This window comes from Prinia subflava, chromosome 18, assembly GCF_021018805.1.
Source record: "Prinia subflava isolate CZ2003 ecotype Zambia chromosome 18, Cam_Psub_1.2, whole genome shotgun sequence".
NCBI lineage: Eukaryota > Metazoa > Chordata > Aves > Passeriformes > Cisticolidae > Prinia > Prinia subflava.
Genome location: NC_086264.1, coordinates 12,052,426 through 12,073,578, shown reverse-complemented (window position 1 = coordinate 12,073,578; position 21,153 = coordinate 12,052,426). Strand labels below are relative to the sequence as shown.

The window sequence follows — 21,153 nt, the reverse complement described above, 5'->3', positions numbered from 1 at the left end:
CGGTTTTCCCTCGACAGTCCCGGGGTGTCCCTGTCCGTGGTGCTGAACCCCGAGCGGGCGGGGACAGGGCTCGCTCTGGGAGGGTCGCTGACCGTGGTGCTGAGACACGGGCTGGGGACAGAGGGACAGCAGGACAGAGGGACAGCGGGACAGCGGGACAGCGGGACAGAGGGACAGAGGGACAGAGGGACAGAGGGACAGAGGGACAGAGGGACAGAGGGACAGCTGTGGCACATCAACCACAGACCCACGGGGACTTTGCAGCTTTGTCTCCCAATTTTGGCAGGCGTGCTCCAAGAAATGACACAGAAAGGACAACCGACCCGTTTTACCGCCCGTCCATGGTGGCATCTGTCTGAGCGTCACCGGCATTCCAGAGCTCCACAAAATCGCTGATCCCCATTTAGAAATGGGAAAAAATTATATTATTGAGTCAAAACTCCCCATTTAGAAATGGGAAAAAAATGATATTATGGAGTCAAAATTCCCCATTTAGAAATGGGAAAAAATGATATTATTGAGTCAAAACTCCCCCTTTAGAAATGGGAAAAAATGATATTATTGAGTCAAAACTCCCCATTTAGAAATGGGAAAAAATGATATTATTGAGTCAAAACTCCCCATTTAGAAATGGGAAAAAATGATATTATGGAGTCAAAACTCCCCCTTTAGAAATGGGAAAAAAATGATATTATGGAGTCAAAACTCCCCCTTTAGAAATGGGAAAAAATGATATTATGGAGTCAAAACTCCCCATTTAGAAATGGGAAAAAATGATATTATTGAGTCAAAACTCCCCATTTAGAAATGGGAAAAAATGATATTATGGAGTCAAAACTTTCAAGGGAATATAACAGACCACTCAACGCTTTTGTTTGTGCTGTTGCTAATTACACAACAGATTATCCAATCTAAACAAAGAAAGCCCATAACAGTCCTAAAGTTCTAGCACTGTCGTGGGATGTGAAGTTAATAATCTTGCACAGCTTCCTGCAAAGACAGTCTCCACAATTCTCTTCCACCTTCCCTTTTCAGCTCTCTGTGTATGCAAAGAAACCAGGAAAATTCAAAGAAATCAGGAAAACAAAGAAATCAGGAAAACAAAGAAATCAGGAAAAAAGAGTCTCCATTCTCCCAGCTGGATTTTGCTTTTTCATGGTTTCTTAAATGGAATTAACACAAGAAAGGTTCTGCTCAGGCTATTTCCTGTTTTTATGCTTCCCTTCTCCTAAAAGTTTCTCCCAGCGTGGTTATGTGAAATGTTAAGGTCTATCAACCTAAATTTTAGAGAGGATGAAGTGCTCCTCTCCTCTGAGAAGCAACTTGTGTTTCACAAAAAAAGCATGAAAACTTGTCTAAAAATGGAGAAGATCTGATAAATGTACTTCATATGAAAAATATCAAAATCTATAACGGAATATAAAATTATTAATGAAAAATGTGCATCCTTTTCAGATTTCACTGATATCCCAGGTATCATTCAGGCTGGCTTTAATACCTCTATAACGCTGTTTCTTGAGATATCCAAAATTCTAGAAAATTTAATGGACCTACTCATAAGTACCACAGATCCCACTAGGAAATTTGAAATATTTTATTTCCTGTAATGTCCTGTTTTAAGCAAGAAGTATGAAAATTATTTTAAGCAGGGATTCACATGAAGTACCCTGAGGGTAAAAATATTTGTCCCTTCCTTCTGAGGTTATCCTGCCTGACTTTGGAATATTTTTAACTAAGTGGTATCTTTTGTCACAGATACAGATGACAAATTTCCTACCTGAAATACCAGTGCCAAGCCTCTGAAGTTTTAGCACCAAAATTCCAGATTTAACTGCCTATCAAAATACGTCACTGCCCTTGCATCCACTCTTGTTATTTCTCACACTGTTCCTCTCATCCTCCTTTAATGCCCAATTTTTGCACATGCTTTATGCTTAGAAGGACATTGAGTCCTGCTGAGTTCATCAGTTTTAATTGCAGTCCTTTGGTGTATTCAGCATGAGCTGAATAAAATGTAATTTAAATTTCCTACATGAAATCACTTGATTCACGGAATGTCTGTACAAGTTTTAATGCCTCTCTAGACATTAAAAAATCTGTTAAAAATTTGCAGAACGCTAATAGGTCCACATGAAACCATTTTTTAGTTTCTATCTCTTTGCCAAAAGGTAAATAACTAAGCAAATTTCATGTCCATCCCAATCTGCTTCCACATGAGGGAAAATACGAAGCACAAGTTTTATGTGCAGTGCATTTGTGCTCCTGAAATGGGCACCCTGCAACAGAATTTGGGCTGAATAACACCCAACAGCAAAGTTCCCATCAGAACAACAAAACCACTCTGATTTTTCACATTAAAAAAATCTATTACTTCTCTTCTGTCAGGGTGTGTTTTATATTAGGAGCTCCCACATAGAAATTAAACACCTCACTCCACTGAAGGTGAGAACTATTTGTTGCTTTTGTACACTTGACTGCAAAAGAAGTCATTACATACATAACAGCCTCCATAAAATTGATAATGATTTAGCAAATATTGCATGGAATAGATAAAACCATGAATAAAAATATTATTATGTACACATGTAGCTATAGTGCAGAGAAAAGAAGATTTAAGACTAGCATAAATTTCTTCTTCCAGGAGTGTCAGTTATGATCCTACACAAATGTTGTGCCTTAAAAAAGGAAAATTATCAACAGCTCTTTGCACACAGCAAGACCTTGTAACGAACTTTTGAGAGTATAAAATCATGCTCCCATTTCTTAGTGTTTGCCACGTATTTTTGACTTCTGTTTTCTTTCCTTATCCAAGTTCAGAAATACAATGCAAAATGAATAAGGAAAAGAATGTGCCTACGAATAACATAAGTAATGCAGAAAAAGCCACACGTTCTGGTGGGAAACTCTGCCTGTTGTATAAATAAAATATATACCGCTATAAATATAATATGTACTGCTCATTCCAAACCATGGGCACCTCTTAAGGAATAAACAGCGGAGCCAAAGCAGGGGAGGGGGCTGGCAGAGCACTCCTGGCGTTTGTCAGGAGCTGACAGCAATATTAACCACAACCCACTCCAGTTCTCTGGTTTATCATGGTGTGACTGATGTTCAAACAGTGCCCCAAAAGCTGCTTACATAAAGTGTTGGTTTAACCTGCACTCTGCAGCTCTTGAAATCTGTAATAACTGTGGGCTCCCAGCTGACACGTTAAAAAAGTTGTTACTTAGGTTTGACACTTGCAATTTCTAAATGATTTTTAGAAAGTAAATTCTTCGTTGTCTTAGGCAGCAAAAAAAGTAAAAAACATTGACCTGACTTCCTTTCTGCCAAGATCAAAATCAAAGTTTTTCCTTTACACAGTGGGAGCACTAAACTGTGATGAGTTTCTGGGCATGCATAAAGAAAGGAAATAAATTACTATCAAAACCATGTAGATATTTAAGTGAAATATATTTAAATATTTTAAAAACTTGAAGTTACAATACATAATCAGCAAATATTTGGAAGCGTAACCGCCAAGACAACAGTGCTGCAATGAAAATACCACAATATACATGACATGACAAGGCTAATTTTTAATCTTTAACAGCCTCAGCATTTCTAACTTCATTAAAACTTGAAATTAAATGTGATGTCCATATTCCAACTAGGAGCACCTTCCAATAACAATTATAAAGTTGAAACCATCAGAAGCAATAAGAATACATTAATAATTAATCCTTACACAACCTGATCCCTATTATCAGTACACACATGAAGAAATGAAACACTTAATGGTCATGCAAGTAACGTGTTAAACGCAGCAGAAAACTATGATGATAAAAATATAAAGTATAATTTATGACAAATACCTTTGAGAGATCCCTGAAGTTGCTAGGAAGTGTAAGGTCCAACTCCTCTGACTCGTAGTTGGTGATAACCCAAGGGAACACAGGGTACTGATTCAAATCATTGTAAGTTCGACCTGACAAACAACAAAAAATCCCCACTGTGAGAAAAGAGTTATATTTAACTAAAATACCAACAATCTAACTTCATGAGCTGTTTGAAAGAACTGCGGTTTATTTCAGATCTGTTATCATTCCAATATTCTACTTTGCTTTATTGAAAGGATAATGGAAGAGTTGACAATATGCTGGTATTTAATCTAAAACATTTCAGCTCGTTTCACTTTAATTGTAAACTCCTTTGCATACAGTAAGACTGACAGTTAAATTCACTCATTTCCTATGCATTTCTCCTTTCCTTGTTTATCTCATCTTGCCTTCGGTGTTCTTAAGGTGAAACAATTCAGAAATTGGAGGGGCAATTATTTTTGTTGATACTAAAAATTAAAGCATTATTTTTACATAGTGTCTTAAATAAAATATGTGAAAGAGAATGAACTAGCTCAGGAATTTAGACAGAAGAATTTTTCAATTAATAACTGTTTCATGCAGAGAATTCACTTTGAGGAGAATTCACCCTTGCCTACTGTCTATCTATGGATATGCCAACATTTACCAGGACAGAAAATTTGGTCTGGATAGAGGTTCTTGTGTGTATCCTCATGGATCTAAGATGGAAATAACGCACTTCTTACAGTAAAACCAAAATATTCAATTAGAATAAGCACATCCATGCACACCCAAAGTGTGGTTTCTAAGTTTAAAATGCAATTTTACATGGATCCTGTCTCCATTATAATGTTGCAGAGGTTCATTCATTCATATCATCTTCAATCAGCATGTTCTTGAGAAGTTGTTCAGCTTGGGTTTAAGAGTCTCCAAAGACAGGCTTTAACCTCTTCCCAAGGAATATTATTTTACAATCCAGCCTGTAAGCTTGTCAGAAAACATTTTCTAAACCTCCACCAAAGTTTTTCTTCTTCCAGTTTTCTTACACCCCTCGGCATTTTTCCATCCTGGTCACAGTATTTTTAAATGGTAGAGTCAGTCTTTCTCTAATCACTTGGCTGTATTGCACATTATCTCTTTCTGAGGATCAAGGCCACTCACACGACACTGGGATAACTATCTTCCCTTTAATTCCCTATCATGGGCAACTCAACTTTCCCTCTTCCCACAACGTTATCTTTCTTTTATGCTTCTTTTAACCTCAACCGCCACACAGATAAGAATTCAATTTATTATATCAATAGTATATTAAAGCTGAAGAGGGTCATTCATTAGAGCCACAGGAAGCAGTGTCATGATGTTTCTCATTCAGCTCCAGCAGTAACGAGGGAAGCAGATCGACCCCTACCTTTAAAAATCTGCCAGCACCTGGCACCTCTGACTCGATGACTGATTACAGAAAGCACCCAAACTGACCATTTGTATAAAATGCAATTAGTGCAAGCACAGGCATTTGTTATATCAATCGTGTTAGCAAGAGCTGAGCCTGAAAGGGAATTAACAGAGCTTTCACCACTGTCAATACTGCAGAAAACAGCTGGAAACTGAGACATTTTTAAAGTTGCTCAGAGGAGAGAATAAGTTGGAAAATAAAAGGGATGTCATGAGACCCAACAGGCAGTAAAACTGAAGCCCAGCTGGGGTAAGATGGGTTAAACAAAATTTAGCTCAGCGTTTACAGAATGAGTGGTTAGGACAAAAATAAGTGGATCCAGATTAGGGTTGGGTTTGGATTAACGGGGTCCTGGAACAGCAGCACTGGCAATGCAGGCACTGCACCCTTTTTTGAGACCAGCCATGCATCCTTTAATGTTGGTATTTATTAACATTGGTCTTTATTTTAATTAACATTTAACAGTGGTATTTATTGGCTCCAGGAGTATCCTGCTCCCTGGCTGAGATTACCCAGCCCTACAGAAAACTTGTTGCATCTATGATATTTAGGGAGGATAACGCTTATGAAAATTAAAACTTAGAATATTGAAGATAAAGAAGTTCCTATTTCTGAGGCTTTCCTAAATACCTGACAGTCTATATAGTCCCTGTCCCACAACAGTCACAATATTCTGATTTTAAGTGCACCTCAGTACAGCACTATGAATACCTCTCTAGTTTTACATAAACATAAATATAATTACAAATAAAGTAAATTTAGAAGGATTTTTGTGAAGTTCTTCAGGACAAAATCATACACAGAAAAAATTACTCACTAAAAGAGCTAAATCTAGTTGTGCCCTCTGGCTGTTGAGACTGTGCCACGATTAGCTCCTTTTCTGTCTAATTACAGTAATTTGGATGTACAGTAATTAGCAATACCTGCTATGGTGTTTAGAAACATCAAGTACTCAAAGTTGGAAATCTCTCGGTGTTGCCACCGCTGGGTCATGTTGGAAGCTTTGAAGATCTGTCGTGGACTAGCCAAAGAAATACGTCTGAAAACAAAGAAAATTGGAAAAGAAATAATGAGAAAACGTGGTGGCTTTTCCTTTTTTACATATCTGATTTTTAGTGGCAGTAGTACATATTCTTTCCACCAGGCCTATGCTAGATTTCTCTGGAGATCAAACTGCCACTCGGATACTCAAAGTTCATTTTTAAAGTTTTATAATCTAATAAGAATAAAAGAATTAAAGCATCTGACAGCTGGATATGTCAAGATTTGAAAAATTTCCAACAGAAACCTTTACAGCTGTGCAAATCCAGCTGCTCCGTGACTGCTTGATGAATTACAGAAACATGTTACTGGAGATTTAGAGAGATGGAATATTATTAAATAAGAAAATTACAATACTTTTAGAATTTCATGTAAGAATCAAGTCATCTTTAGGGAGAAGTTTTTTAAATCCCTCAAGAACAATGGAAAACACTGATAAGATGATAGAATTTCATTATGAAGTCCATCCTCTTGAGATTTAAATTCTGGGCAGCGTGGAGGAGTTAAGTCATAAATAACTCAGACTTTCACAATTTGATGCCAGATTTCCTAATGTTTGTGAAAGAAGACTGTGGAGTCATTCCTTGGAGTGATAAATCAAACAGAGAAGAGTTTATCATAAAATTCCCAAGACTGTTTTGTTCATGATAAAAACATCTGTAAATACCAAACCCACATCACTTAGGGAGGAAAAAAAATCTGTATGCAGTTTTAGCTAACAATTCTTTACAGGTATTGGTGAACAATTCAAAGAAACTGGAACTGAGTTCTTTTTTAATAACCTTCATTATGTTGCAAACAAATTAATCAGTACAAATGGATGTGACATTTTGAGCAAATGTGTCTTCAATGTACATTTAAATTTTTTTCACACATGATTTGTTTCTGTAAATAGAAATCCTAATATTCTTACACACAGAGTGGTTATGATTGCAATCCAAGTGATTTTTTGTTTCTGGACTCCATAAAAAAACTGTAAAACACAACAGAAAACATCACAAACTGTTTTAATCCCATTTCTATTAAGAGAAATCTATTAAAAATAAAAATCTAAAGTAACAACAATTAAGATACTCCGTAAGGGTTTCCTGCTGCATCTTCTCTAAACCACTAGGTGTAAATGCTTCAAACCATGTGGGCTGCTTTGATGAAAAAAAACCCCAAAAAACCTCTTAGAAGTGACAGATAAAATTAAGTGAAATTGTAAAATACCTGGTCTGGGGTAGCCCAAAGATGGTCCCAATCCCAACCCGGGGCAGACAGTTCACCACTTTCTTCACTGTTGCTTGGTCAGGGAAGTTGAACATGACACCCACTGTGAGGAGTTGATCCAGAAAGATTTTACACATTTGAGCCTTTCTCCACCAACACAATGCAACCCCAAGCTCAGGTGTTCAGCAGAACTGACACGTTTCCTTCAGGTTGCTGTAGATATTTTTATTTTTTTAATTTCTGGGACTCCTTTTATACACCATTAACAGGAATCTCAACAGAAGTTGTCACTGTTGCACATCTTACAAGGTCTACATTTGTTTCCATTTATGAACAGTAATTAAACCTATATGCACAGATTGACTGCCTAGAACTAATTAAAAATCATGTATTAACTGGTTCACACATTTACTAATTTACTTTCTAGATATTTCCTAGAAATAGTCTTCAAAACACTGATACTAAAAATCTAAATAACAATCTAATTATGGTATCACCAGTGGCCATTTATGACTTCAGAGACTACAACAAGTGTTTGTGCATATGATTAATATTCTGTTGGATAATACCATTACCAAAACAATGTTCTACATTTTAAATAAAGCATGAAGGCACAGTGGTCATTGGTCTAATCCAGCAGTGAAATTCTTTCATTTTTGGTGTGTATAAGTAACAGGTATTGACCCTCCAAGGGGACACAGAAAATCCTTCATGGATAACAGATCAAAGGTAGGACTGCCTTGAGCAGGAGCATTCAGAAAATGCCAAATAAACACATGGATATAAATGAAAGTGAGGCATTGATAATGCACAGTTCCCATGCTTGATCATAATTTATCACTGAAATGAAAATCAGAAGGAGAAACTAAATTACAAAAAATACTAACTTAAATATTGATACATTTAATCCAAGCCCTTCTATGCCAATCCATGTCAGGACAGACATGACTGAACACCCACACGGAAGGGAATGTCCCCACACCCACTCTTGTCACTCTTTAGGCTCGGGTACCTCTGTTGGCCATGAATATCTCCAGAGCCGTGTTCTGCAGGAGGTAACGTCGGGAAAAGATAGCTCGGATCTCTGAGAAGAGCCACTTCCCATGGAGCCCCTCTGTGTACGCCAGGATCTAGGAGGAACAGACAGAGAGATGTTTGAAATATTTTAAATATCTTAGCTGGACGGGTAACACCTTGCAAAAGGAAGCTCTTGGACCCACAAACGTGGATTCTACCAATGACATGCAAAACCTGCAGCAAAATTAAAATACGCTCAATCTTCAAATCATGCTGTGAATGTCTATTGTATTTTTTGCATTCCTGAATTCAACTAGTCATGTCAAATATTTTAAACATTTGCTTGCATTTTTTTCTTTTAAAGACAACTGTATATTTTTCATAGCGGTTTCAGAGTTTCAAAAACATTATTAAATGTTTGGCGCTTCAGCAAAGCACAAAACCATATTCTGAAATGCATTTCTAATAGCTTTAGAGGTATCTGCACTCCCTTCAGCGTTGTAATAACAGGCCTGTAACAAATAAGCAAGAAAAAAATGTCTTAAAAGAAAATAAAATGTTCCTGAGGTTTATCGTTCAGGCAGCCTTCATTAATTCTGGAACTGGAAAGGTTGGCTGTGTAAGAGGTTAAGCATCATTTTGTCAGCTAAGGTTAAACACAAACCTGCAAATGAACTCAGCATAATCTCTCTGTGGAGAAAGCGGCTGTCAAAGTAACTTGTTACAATTCCTGTCATCCCCCCTGACAGACACAGATGCTTGGTCTGCCTTCACAACTCAAACTAATCCCATTTTCAGTCCTCGGCCACTTTGTTTCTTTGTTGCTTCACTTTTTCCCTTTTTCGTTTCAAAGCTTAATTATGGAAGTGTTAAGGGACAGAGAGACTGGACACTTCTCTACCTCAGATTAACAAATCATAGGAGAAGGAAAATCTGAGATTTGTCAATTTTACCAAACACAAAAGCACTGAATAGAAACCCATCAGAGAAAAGGAGAATCATATGCAAACCTTGTTAACATCACCCTTATCCCAATTTCGCTTGAGCAAGATATTGTGTATAAAAACAAAAAAGTGAAATTCAAGTCTTTGTTATTCATTCCCTTTAGAGGAGGGACTTCTTGATGGCCCTCTGGTTTAACCAGTGTGGATGAAGAGGTGTTAACCTTGCCTATCCAATCATATTGGTCTCTGTAAATAGTATATAAAGAAATCACATTTTGGATAAATCTCTCTCTCTAGCCTTCTGAGAAATCACCGTGGTTTATTTTGTGTCCTACAGTGACACTATGGACCAATAATGCACCTTTTTAGCCCAGCATGTCATACAGAAGCTGGAATATAAATTGTAAATAAAGCCTTCTGATTTTCTCCTGCCTGCTGGAGTCCAGCACCTTTATTTCACATCCACCAGCCCCTGCTGTAGCCATCCTCTGAGGCGCTCATTAACAAAACTCATCAGGAGATGCCAGCAGCTGGGGCCGGGCTGGGCACGGCCTTCATCCCGGGCTGGAGCGGGCTCTGCCTCACTTCAAAGCCTCTGGAGTTCAATTAAAAGTGGATTATGTGGAGCAGAGCTGCTGTGGGACGCACGGACAGCGCCCGGACAGACAGAGGTCCAGCCCCAGTTTTTGCAGTTGCTGTGGACACTGCAGCTTCGTGCCCTGCCCATGGAAAGCTCCAGAAAACAACCCAATCCCTTCGTGTGTACTGCTGAGTGCTCCTTATGGAAACCCAGCTTTTACTCACGAGAAAATATCATCAGAAACCCCCAGCTGCAGAAACCGACCTGTTCTTCAAATTAAATTCAGAGGTTTTATTCTGGCAAACAAAATTTTTGATTTTTTTTTATCGCTTCTGACATCAGGATTACAACTCTCCAAAACTATTTTTGCATTTGCCTGTTTTCACCCATAAACCACACAACACAGAAGTCCAGAATTTAAGAACAACTATCTTCTCCATACTATTGCACAATATTTTGAGGTTAAAATCAACCCATTTCTGCCTTTTGTCACCAGCAGTTTTGGAACAAGCTGTGGAGCAGAGACTAATTAGAAGGTACAATCTAATCTAATCTAATCTAATCTGCAGAAATAGTAATGCTTTCCCCATGTGAGAAAGTATTTACAGAATTTCAGTTGATTCAACACATCAGACTGAAGTTGGATCTCCTGCACATTTCATTTGTTTCAAAAGATACAGCACCTTACAAGAGAAAAGACAATTTATCCTGTTTACCATTTCATTTTAAAACACATAAACAAATGAGGCAATTGTAAAATTCTGCAGTTCCAAAAATCCCATCAGACAAACTGTTCTGTAATTAGACTTTGGCAACACCAGATGAACAGGCCTCATGACAACATCACTAAAAATACAAAATTACTTTCCCCTTGGCGTGAAGTCCTTTCTTTCACTTCAAATATTAGAAATAAAGATCTAAACCTGTGCTCGGTTGTTCTCATGCTGATGGCCCCGACTCTGCACAGCTGCAGGGAACTCCCCAAGAAATAAAAGTAAAGAACAGCCAGGTTCAAACTCTGCTTGGAGGAGATTCTGAAACCAGAGCTGCATGAAAACACAGTTCTGAGCACAGACAGAATCATAAATAAATGTTCATAATTTACAGTCCTATCTCAGCTCATTTCCCAACATTCAAATGCTCATTTACCTGGAAGCTATCCTGTCATTTTACAGTTTTTAATGCAAATGCCCCATCCTACCTTTATTTCAAAACCCTCCTTGAATATTGATCACAAACGATGTCTATTGTAAAAGACTACAGCTGCCTCCTGAATTAGAAAAGTAATATTTTACTGAAGGCTAAATGAACATTTTGCTTTACCTGTTAAGCAAGCCAATCAGCTATCGTATATTTTATTTTATTTTAGAGAAAAGTACTATTGATCTTGAAAATGTGAATAGGCTAGAAGTAATTAAGTCTGCAAATGGGTTATAGAACTGAAACAGTAATTGAATAATTATATTACTTTAATATGCCAGCCAACTTAACTGCCATGAGTAAAATAAAAGCTAAATAGCTTATTTTAAAAACTGATGCATTTTTTTTAATTTTAAACAAGTTATAATGTGAGACAAAGAAGAAAAAACAAAGCACTGAATAAATATATAGAGCATTTAATTTACATTCTAATTTGATTATAGTTGGGAGATAAAATTTATAAATACATTCTAGCAGCACTCCAGGTCATTTGGGGTCATTTTTACTCAGGAAGGCAAAATTGCAGCACTCAGAGGCTACAAAATTTGATATTCACTTCACAAGAAACCTGGATTTCTACCTTAATCTCAGCCCAGCAACTGAGGATCCTTTGGACTCTACTGCCCAGGTATGATTGAGTCCCTGGCTGCAGGTTCACAGTGAAAGGGTCTTAACTCTGCTCTTCATTTAAATACATCTAAGCAAAACTGAATTAACAGGGAATTAGATCAGAGTATTAATAATAATAATTATTATTATTAATACGCTCCTCAATAAATCACAGCAGTTTATAGGTTTATTTTGGATTTCTCCAAGAAACAACAAATCAGACGTTCACTTTAAATCTCAGATATTTACAAAATCAGCCCCTGAAATCCACAGGCAACCAGCAGCAGCTCCCTGCGAGTCTGCTACACAACCCTGCTCAGCATTTTCATGGGTGACAAACTCAATTAAACATATTCATTACTTTAATGTTCCACCAGACAGTTCTACCCGGCATTAAAAAAAAAAAAAGAAAAAATTAAATAAAATAAATAAATAAATCCTCGGTGACCTTTGTATTGATCAGAGCAAAATGGCTTAGCCTGGGTGTGGGTGGTGAAGGCAGTGGGGAGGGGGGTGGTAAAGGACTCTTATGTTTTCTCTTCCAATTACTGAAGGAGATGATAAAACCACAGCAAATGATGTATCAGCTCATTTTATCTTATCGCTTTGGGGCTAGGTGACAATGAAGTTCATATTTCACTGGTTCCCATTGAAGATTGTGAAAATTACTTGCCCTTGTGACCTGAAATTTCACTGGAAGACAGAAATTTCTCTTCTGCAAAGTAATGCAATTTTTCAGGTGTCAACCTTTAGCCCAGCTTTAAAAATTAATTTCATTTATATTAACCAATGATATTGATATTTTCACAGAATGCTCTTTGATACATGAACCACTGACTAGCGAATTGATGTGCTGGAGAAGGATAGAATTATTTTATCTGGAGCTGCTGGGGACAGACAGATTTACCACAAACTGAAATTCCTATTTCACATTATGCTGTTTATATTAGCCTCAAATACCTTAAGGCCTCTGGACCTGTAAACAGTTTAATCTTTTGATAGGATTTAGTTCTGTTTCTAGATCCATTCACTTTTGGAATCATTTCTCTCCACACAATGAAGAAATGAAACCACCATGTGCTTGGAAATAATAAGAATAATAAGAATAAAGTCTAACTGTCACAGACCACAGATCAGGACATATATGATGGCATGAAAAATACTTCCCAGATTATTAAAATAGAGGATGCACAATTATATATTCTCCCTTTATCCTGTCACTTAAACTATATTTCAGTGTGAAAAAAAACATGCAATATAGATTTTCTCAAAGTGGTCTTCTACTAAGTACAGGTAACCTTCTTCCTGATCATCCCAGTGTAACCTGGAAATAAAATTACTGAAGGATTCTGTATTTCAGAACTTTTCTGTTTGACTGTCTGGTTCTAAACACCTCTAGCAGCCTAATAAATCTGAATACAATGTTAGCAAATTTAGTACCAACTCTCTTACTCCCTTCAACTGAGTCTCATAAACAATTTTTTTTTCCTTCTTGACTAACCCTGCTGGCATTTAGAGAGCAGGGGTTCATTACCATCATCAGAAAACATTTAATTAACCTAAAGAACAGGAAAATCTGATTGCTAAAGACGGTTATGCAAAGTAAATTATGCAGCCTCAGATAGTGGGAGGTCAAAAAGAAGAAAATTAATTTAGGTTTGGGTGACTGTCCAAGCCCTACAATATGGACAGAAAGTTTGGAAAATCTGACAGCAGGCTTATTTATGATAAAAAGGAGTGAGAATTGCAGGGATTCACAGATTCTTCTAGGAGCTGACTGATATCTTGATTTAGTTACATTCTGATTTAATTGCTAGCTGGATCTGCTCCTCAAGAGGTAGAAAGGAAAGGCTCATACAGGTGTTTACATCACCTGGAGAAGCCGTCTCGGTTTTGCTGTCTTTTAAAGGTAATTAGACATTGAATTTTTGGGGTGGGGTGGGTTTTTGGGGGGTTTTTTGTTTTGTTTTTTGTGGGTTTTTTGTTGTTGTTGTTGGGTTTTTTTGTTGTTGTTGTGGGGTTGGTTTTTTTTTGTTTTGTTTTGGGTTTTTTTTGGGGGGGGTGGGGGTTTTGTTTAGTTTTTGGTTTTGTTTTTTGTGTTTTTGTGGGGTTTTTTTGGGTTTTTTGTGGGGGTTTTTTTGTTGGGTTTTTTTGTTGATTTGGGGTTTTTTTTGTATTTGACTCAAAGAATACCCTGAGTTGGAAGAGCCCCACAAGAACCACTCAAGTCCAACTCCCAGCCCAGCCCAGGAGTCACTCCCTGAGCCTGAGAGTGTCTAAACCCTTCCTGAGCTCTGTCAGGCTGATCCTGTGATCACCGGCCTGCACAGCCTCTTTTTTAGAAAAACAAGGCTGATGTTTGCTGTAAATGTCTCTTCAAATTTCTATTTGGGACAGCAAATGAGAAGAGTCACGTCAGATTTCCACTGCTGTGCCCTGCACCTGCCTGGTTCACCCCTTCCAGGACCTGGCTTGTCCCATGGGCTGTTTCTCTGTGTATCCAAAGGTCTCTCCAGCACGAACACCTGCAAGGGGAGGCACCAACCAAGAAGGAACCACCACACCTGCAACACTGGCAGCAGTCCAGTGTCTGCTTTTCCACCTCATCTTGCAGAAGGAGGAGCAGAAAGCAAACGGGCAGTGAAAAAAAAAAAAGTTTCAATGCCAAAAAAGAAGGATTTTTTGTTTGTTTTTAAATCAGTGACCTGTAAGATGAATTTCATATCCCTTCATGAGAAACAAAACAAAAACAAAAACTCCCCCACACATCTGGCAGGAAGCTGGGATAGCAGTCATCAGGAAAGACTGCATCTCTCCACTCACTGCAAGCTCATTTACTGCAAACCAAAGCCACAAACAGATATGACACCAAAATAGAGAAATTGTTCTTAATTATCGAAGGACACGTCTCCTGTGCTCTTTTTATAACAAAGTCCCATATAGAATACAGATACAAAACATGAAGTGTACTCATTACACTTCATATTTTGTATCTGTATTCTTACATTTGTCTTATATTCCTGGAAAAGCAGATTGATTTCTCAGATGAAAGAACTGGCTGAAATCAGTCACTGACCAAGGTTTTGTTATGTTCTGTGACTGCAAGGGAGAACCACTTAAGATCACCCATTGAAATAATTTGTCCAATTAAAATTTATCCACATGTTTTTAAAGAAAAAAAATGGGAAGAGGAGATTTTATACAACTGCTGATATTCATCTTAGTACATGCTAAATTCGATATAAATATAAATAATAATATAAATAATAATATAAATAATAATATAAATAATATAAATTCAGCTTTCAAGCATTCCTACAAGCAAAGACTCTTTTCCAAGATTAATCAAGCCAGGGGCACGGTTAATGTGAGGTCTACAACCACATCCATGATTCTGGGGTAACACAACAAGAACATAACCCTTACTTCAGCCTAAAAATGCAATAGAAAATTAAACTGCATTTCTAGTCCAAATGATTGATAAGAAAGGCTCGAGAATGTGATTCAAGTGTAACAGATACACAGACAGCAGTCTGGGGATAGCTGAACAATTGATCCAACAACATGATTTGCCTTGCCATTCCCCCTGGGGTATTAAATCTAAAACTTGCTGCTCCTGAGGGCCCAATAAAAAATAAGTCTATCAAAGAATTCTGCAGATGACAGGAGGAGAGAGGGCAGTAAGTCTATGTGAAAATATTAGTTCTTGTGAAGAATTTTAATCTGGGCTGTGTTATGCATTTATCTTTCAAACCCACGGTGCTGTTTTGCACAACTGGAAGTTTTCCTAAGAGCCAGAAAAAGCCAAGTCTGACATGGGAGTATTGACAAAGCCCCAGTTTCCAGCCAATACCTAAAAGTGTCTCATAAATGCTGAAGTCAAGAGGGAAAAGTATTTTCAACTGCTTCTCTTTAGAAAATCCTAACCCATAGCAATATCCCATCCTAAGTGCTGCCAAGAACTAAGTTCCCTGCAAAAATACAGCAATTTATCCTGCTCGTGCATCTTTCATTTACAAAATTAACTTAGGGCAGCCTTTGAATAGGAAATTCTTATTAAATAAATTTACCACATTTGAAAGAATGATGTGGGAGCTCTTCTTAAATCTTTTTGCAAGCAGGGAAAAGACCCTATCTGGACAGCAGCTCCTCTCCTAGTCAGCTCCATGTTTAGAAAAAGGTGTATGGTTTTTTAAAAGGAGCAGGAAACTGAAGGCATTACCAAAAAATTGATTTTCCACTGGGGTTTGCAGCTCTTAAGTGATTTTTGGTGTGGAACTCAATGTCCTTTTGTTCTTTAGTAAAAAAATAAATAAAATTTTAAGGCAGAATATCTGCCTTTAGGGTTTTCTCTAGCTGAAGTACTTACAAATAAAACACCTGTAATCAATTCTTCCCATAATGTGCTAGCATTAGAGATACTCAAGTGAGTAACAATTTTAAGATACATGTTAGAGGAAAGAAGATTTGAGATCTGAAGTATAAAATATCTCACCCTACAAAGAGGAACACGTCTACAGCTAGAAACTTGAGTAGATTTATTGCTACAAGATAATCAATTTTCTATTTGAGGAGCTGGAAGTTGAAATCTTTTGGAGTTTCATGTTTGAGAACTTGTTATAGGGCAAGGAAAGAATTCTCACTCTTCCCTGAGCACATGAAAACCAGTGGCTGGAATGACTCGGATGCAAAACTTGGGACTAAAAATAACTCAGACACATGCAGGAGCACCAGTGAAGAACTGATAAACTGATCAATAAAACTGATCAATACAACTGATCCTTCCTGCTTGACAAAACTTGCACTTGCTTATCCTCTTTTAATAACCATATAGGGGGGTTAATGTGAATTTTAAATTTTACAGCAGACCTTACAACTTTAATTTGTTACATTAATTGTTGATGCTTCAAACATACAGTAGTAATTGAACCCACCAAAAAATAACTAAAATTGGCAAATATCTGCTTCTTAGCATTGCCCCCAAACAAAACGTCGCTGCTGATAAAATCCACTTTTAAAAACAAGTATCCTTGCAAATCTTAAGTACTGTCATCTCATCACCCTGTTGGAGTTTGATGGATTACGCCTTTTCCTTATGTTCATTAATCTCATCACCTTATCTTTTACACCACTTCATTTTAGCAGAAAGGCAATAATAAAACCCTCATCCATTATCCTTTTACGCATCTAGTCAAGCGGAAATGGTTAATAACATGCTACAAATTGAACTTCAATCACCTCATTTTCTCCTTTGTCGAATGCACATTAAAGTATATTCCAAAAGTGCAATTTGTTTTACAGGGGAATTTGTGTTATATTGCTACAGACAACTAAAATTAAGTGTTTCTCAGTTTGGTTATTAAATATATCCAACTGTCCTTTTATCTCTGATACTAAAACATTAACTCATTTTATTAGGGTGTAATAATACAAGAGCCTTATCTCCCAGAACACAGGGACATCTAGTCTGCCTAATAGTAAGTGTTCTACAATGGGTCATTTATCTTTTTCTTTTTTTAAAAATATGCTTCTGATAGTTTATGAATTGGGATATTATTGCAGATGAAATGGCTCTCCATTTAAGAAAAGTTAATTTGTTTACATGCAGGCTTATCTTCAAATGCAAGCCCTATTAGAGAAATGGTCTGGAACTGCCAGAGGAAGTGAAGAAGGAAAAGAGGTGGATGTGGAAAAATTTAGAGCCCAGTAATTTAATTCTGATCACCTCCTGTTTGAATATTACCTGTGCTCCAAAATAGTCCATCATATGATTCTACAAAACTGAAATAAGAGTCAAAGAGCTTTTTCTGTAAGCTCTCCCCATCGTTCCACATCAAGGCATATATTAGTACACTAAAATAAATGGCATTTCTAAAAGAGCCCATCTAGTGTAAAGAAGTTCCCAGATATGATTCATTTGGAGCTGTTTCCTCCACAAAATAAAAATAAAATAAATAAAAGGGTGAGTGAAATTCTAGCTCTGTTTAATTTTGTTTTAAAGGATGCAACATCTCCTGCACTTTGTTCACCTTCTCAATGCAACAAGACTGGTCTGACTGACCCAGTAAAACTGCACTCAGTAAAACTGATTATCCAAATAATCAAATACAACCACAAATATTGTGCAGTTGTTACAATGAAAAGGTATTTTCCCATGCTTGGTCTCATTTCTATTCTACAGAAACTTATTATTAATTTAGTATTAACCTTGAAATACTCCACTCTTTCTTGAGCTATCCCAAACTGAATTTGATCTCGACTCAAAATTACACAGAGGAGTTAACATGGTTTTCATCCACTTAAATGAGGAGTCACTGAATTCAACCAAAATATTTTATTATTTGCTAAAACCTGCGTGTTTAAATTTTCTTTTCTAGTTTCACACATGACCACCAAAATAGTGGCTGACATCCCAAACCTGCACCTTAAAATATTAGAGGCATATCAATATATTAAACTGTAATAATACAGATTTCTAAACTGTGAATACACGGAAATTGATCTAAATCATTGACTGCTTTCTTTTTTCCATTTTGATCATTTTTCTGAAAGCTATCTTCCAGAAAAGTCCTTTAAGTATTTCAGCTTAACAACATCTCCCCCTTCTGAATGTGTGAACTGGGGATGTTCTCTAATTGTTTTCCTTTTGTTATTTAATTTACATTAAACCAGATGTTCCAGAGAGTCATTTATGAGGAATTCTAGTACCCAAGTGAAATAAATAGGGAATTGGAGCAGGCTGCAACCCTACAGAGCCCCTAAACAGTTGACCCAAGGTAAGTTCAACCCTTCAGCTGATGCTGCCCTCCTGCAAAATGTAAATTACTGCTGCTGTACTTCTGTAAATTACTTGTTTGGACTCCTGCAAAATGTAAATTACTGCTGCTGTACTTCTGTAAATTACTTGTTTGTACTCCTGCAAAATGTAAATTACTGCTGCTGTAGTGCTCCAATGCAGAAACAAATGCACAACTGAACTCTAACAAAGCCAACCAGAGCCTTGATTCCAGTCTCTAACCACCACTGCTGTACCACACAACATGTCATCGGCCATAAGTAAATGAGTTAATCAAATTAATGAGGATTCAGACAAATCGGCTGCCTAATGAGCACTCAGACTGATGTGGCAAGGGTTATGCTCCAGTGCTGACAAAATCAGTTTGATGAAACTGTGACAAAAGCAGCAGAGCACTGCTCCTTCAGCTCGTTTTCCTGCATCTTATTAACATGAAATTATAATCGCTATTTGCAAACTGTACAGGGAGGCCATTTATTGTCAAAGTCATGTAAACATATGCTTTATCTGCTCCTCTCTCCAGCAAACCTGTGCATGTGGTTGGAATTCTGCAGAGTAATTATTCAGTTCTTTCTGAAAATGGCAATCAGATAGAGCTGTTTGAAGTCATTTAGATGGAATACGCCAAGAGAATTTCCAGAGATGCTACATTGGATAATTCTGCATTTTTTGAACAGGACTTTTGGCAGGAAATATAAAATAAAACGAACAAAATAGATCAAAATATTATGCATCTCTGCAAACAGTTCAGAAAATTAACACCAGAGTCTCTTCAAAAGTAAATAGAAAAAAATCTGGCTCCAGTTTTTAGATGAGTGATAATGCTTACATGACGATTTCCAATTTCCATGATGCTAAGAAGCAACAAACACAGGCCAAAGGAAGAAATTAACCTAACTAGTATTTTAATTACTTTATCAAAATGCTTTAATCAGGACTCCTGTAAGACTTTTCTAGCAGTACTAACCAGTTATGTCTAGGGGCAAAGTGCAGGGCCAAGGACTGGAACATTAGACCTGAAAATACTTAAAAATGAAAAATCTGAACGTAAAAAAAAAAGAAGCCATAATTTTAAGAAAGTAAAAATTAACTCTTACTTTCCAAATATTGTCTGTCCAGAACACTTTCTCCTGAGAAGAAAAAACATCTCTGCACCATGTTGCTTAAATAAAAGAGATACAAGGACATAAAAGAAAACTTTTTACATGTAACAGGCATAATTAAAGCAGTTTTATATTGCACTGGTGCACCTGCAGCCATAGAGATCATATAGCCTTTCACAATTTGAAGATATCAATGAGTTTGTATTTTCTGGAGTAGGAATCCTTGGATTTCTGTGTTTGAAAAGCAGTCCAGAGACAATGCATAAATGATGTTGCTTCCAACATATACAGAAAGATGTCAAACTGCCAAAAGAGTAATTAGGATCATTCCCAAAACAACAAATACATACGTGTATTTTTTACAAAACCCACACAAATATTACATTAAAACAGCAGCAGCAATCAGTGGCAGTTGACATTATTATAGATATTTTTATATATATATATAACTCTATTTTAACACCAGACATTTTCTCCCTGAAGAACACTGCTCTTGATAAAAGGTTATTTATCTCTGAAGGGGCTGAACTCTCCACTTGTGTGATTCTTGTCACAACAAACTCCATTTGAGTTTCCAACTGACTTCAAGGATCTCAAAATCCTAATCCAGCAGTTAACATTTGACTATGGGTGGAGTTTATGGCTCCACAGCAGGTGGCAGAGAATGGTGTGGCTGCAAACCCTATGGTCCTGCTGCCTTCTCCTGCCATTCCATCCCATGTGTCACCCTGGTTTTGAAGACTTTTCTAAGCCTTCTGTAAAATGTTCTTCATATTAGAGTCAGAAATTTTACTTTATCACACTTTCTACTATCAACAATGGCCGTGTTTTGCAAACTGGCTTTCATTGTTTACACATTTCTAGGTGGGAGGAGAAAGTTAATTGACAATTAGCTTGACCAATATGGATTGAGAGGTGGAATTCCATCCTCCAATCCACAGGCCCCATAGGAAATGTATAAAACTGAGTTTTGTAAATAAACTTGTCCCCTTTTTCCTGCTTTGTTCACCAGCGTGACCTCGTGTGGTTCTTTCCATGTCCTCTGTGACACCCATGGGCGCAGAGGGCTCAGGGAATCACCCTTGCAAAAATCCAGGTTAGAGAAGTCATTTCCTGCTGGGTCAGCTCCCTGAGGTGATTCCTCAGATAAACACAGAACGCCTTGGGTTGGACAGCCCCGTTATGGACACTGCAGTCAGTGCCACGCTCTAGGTGACAAAGGGATGACCAGCCAAAGGTTGGGTTTGGTCATCCTGGAGGTTCCTTCCAAACTAAAAAAGGTTCTGTAATTCTGGGACTAAAGATCATCACTGTTGGCAGGGATGCCCCCCACTGGATCAGTTTGGGCAGGTCCCATCC

General features: G+C 37.3%; 1 protein-coding gene across 4 annotated transcripts in view; it reads right to left on the bottom strand.

Moving 5' to 3' along the window:
- The window catches only part of LRBA (LPS responsive beige-like anchor protein), a 302,351-nt gene that overhangs the window by 90,940 nt on the left and 190,258 nt on the right, over window positions 1-21,153 (bottom strand). For all 4 annotated transcript variants that reach the window (XM_063415460.1, XM_063415457.1, XM_063415458.1 and 1 more), the window contains exons 41-44: window positions 8,558-8,675; window positions 7,546-7,648; window positions 6,216-6,331; window positions 3,855-3,967 (exon numbers count right to left, since the gene is read on the bottom strand). In XM_063415460.1, coding sequence (XP_063271530.1) covers window positions 3,855-3,967; window positions 6,216-6,331; window positions 7,546-7,648; window positions 8,558-8,675 — 450 coding nt within the window. The remainder of the gene's footprint in view (window positions 1-3,854; window positions 3,968-6,215; window positions 6,332-7,545; window positions 7,649-8,557; window positions 8,676-21,153) is intronic.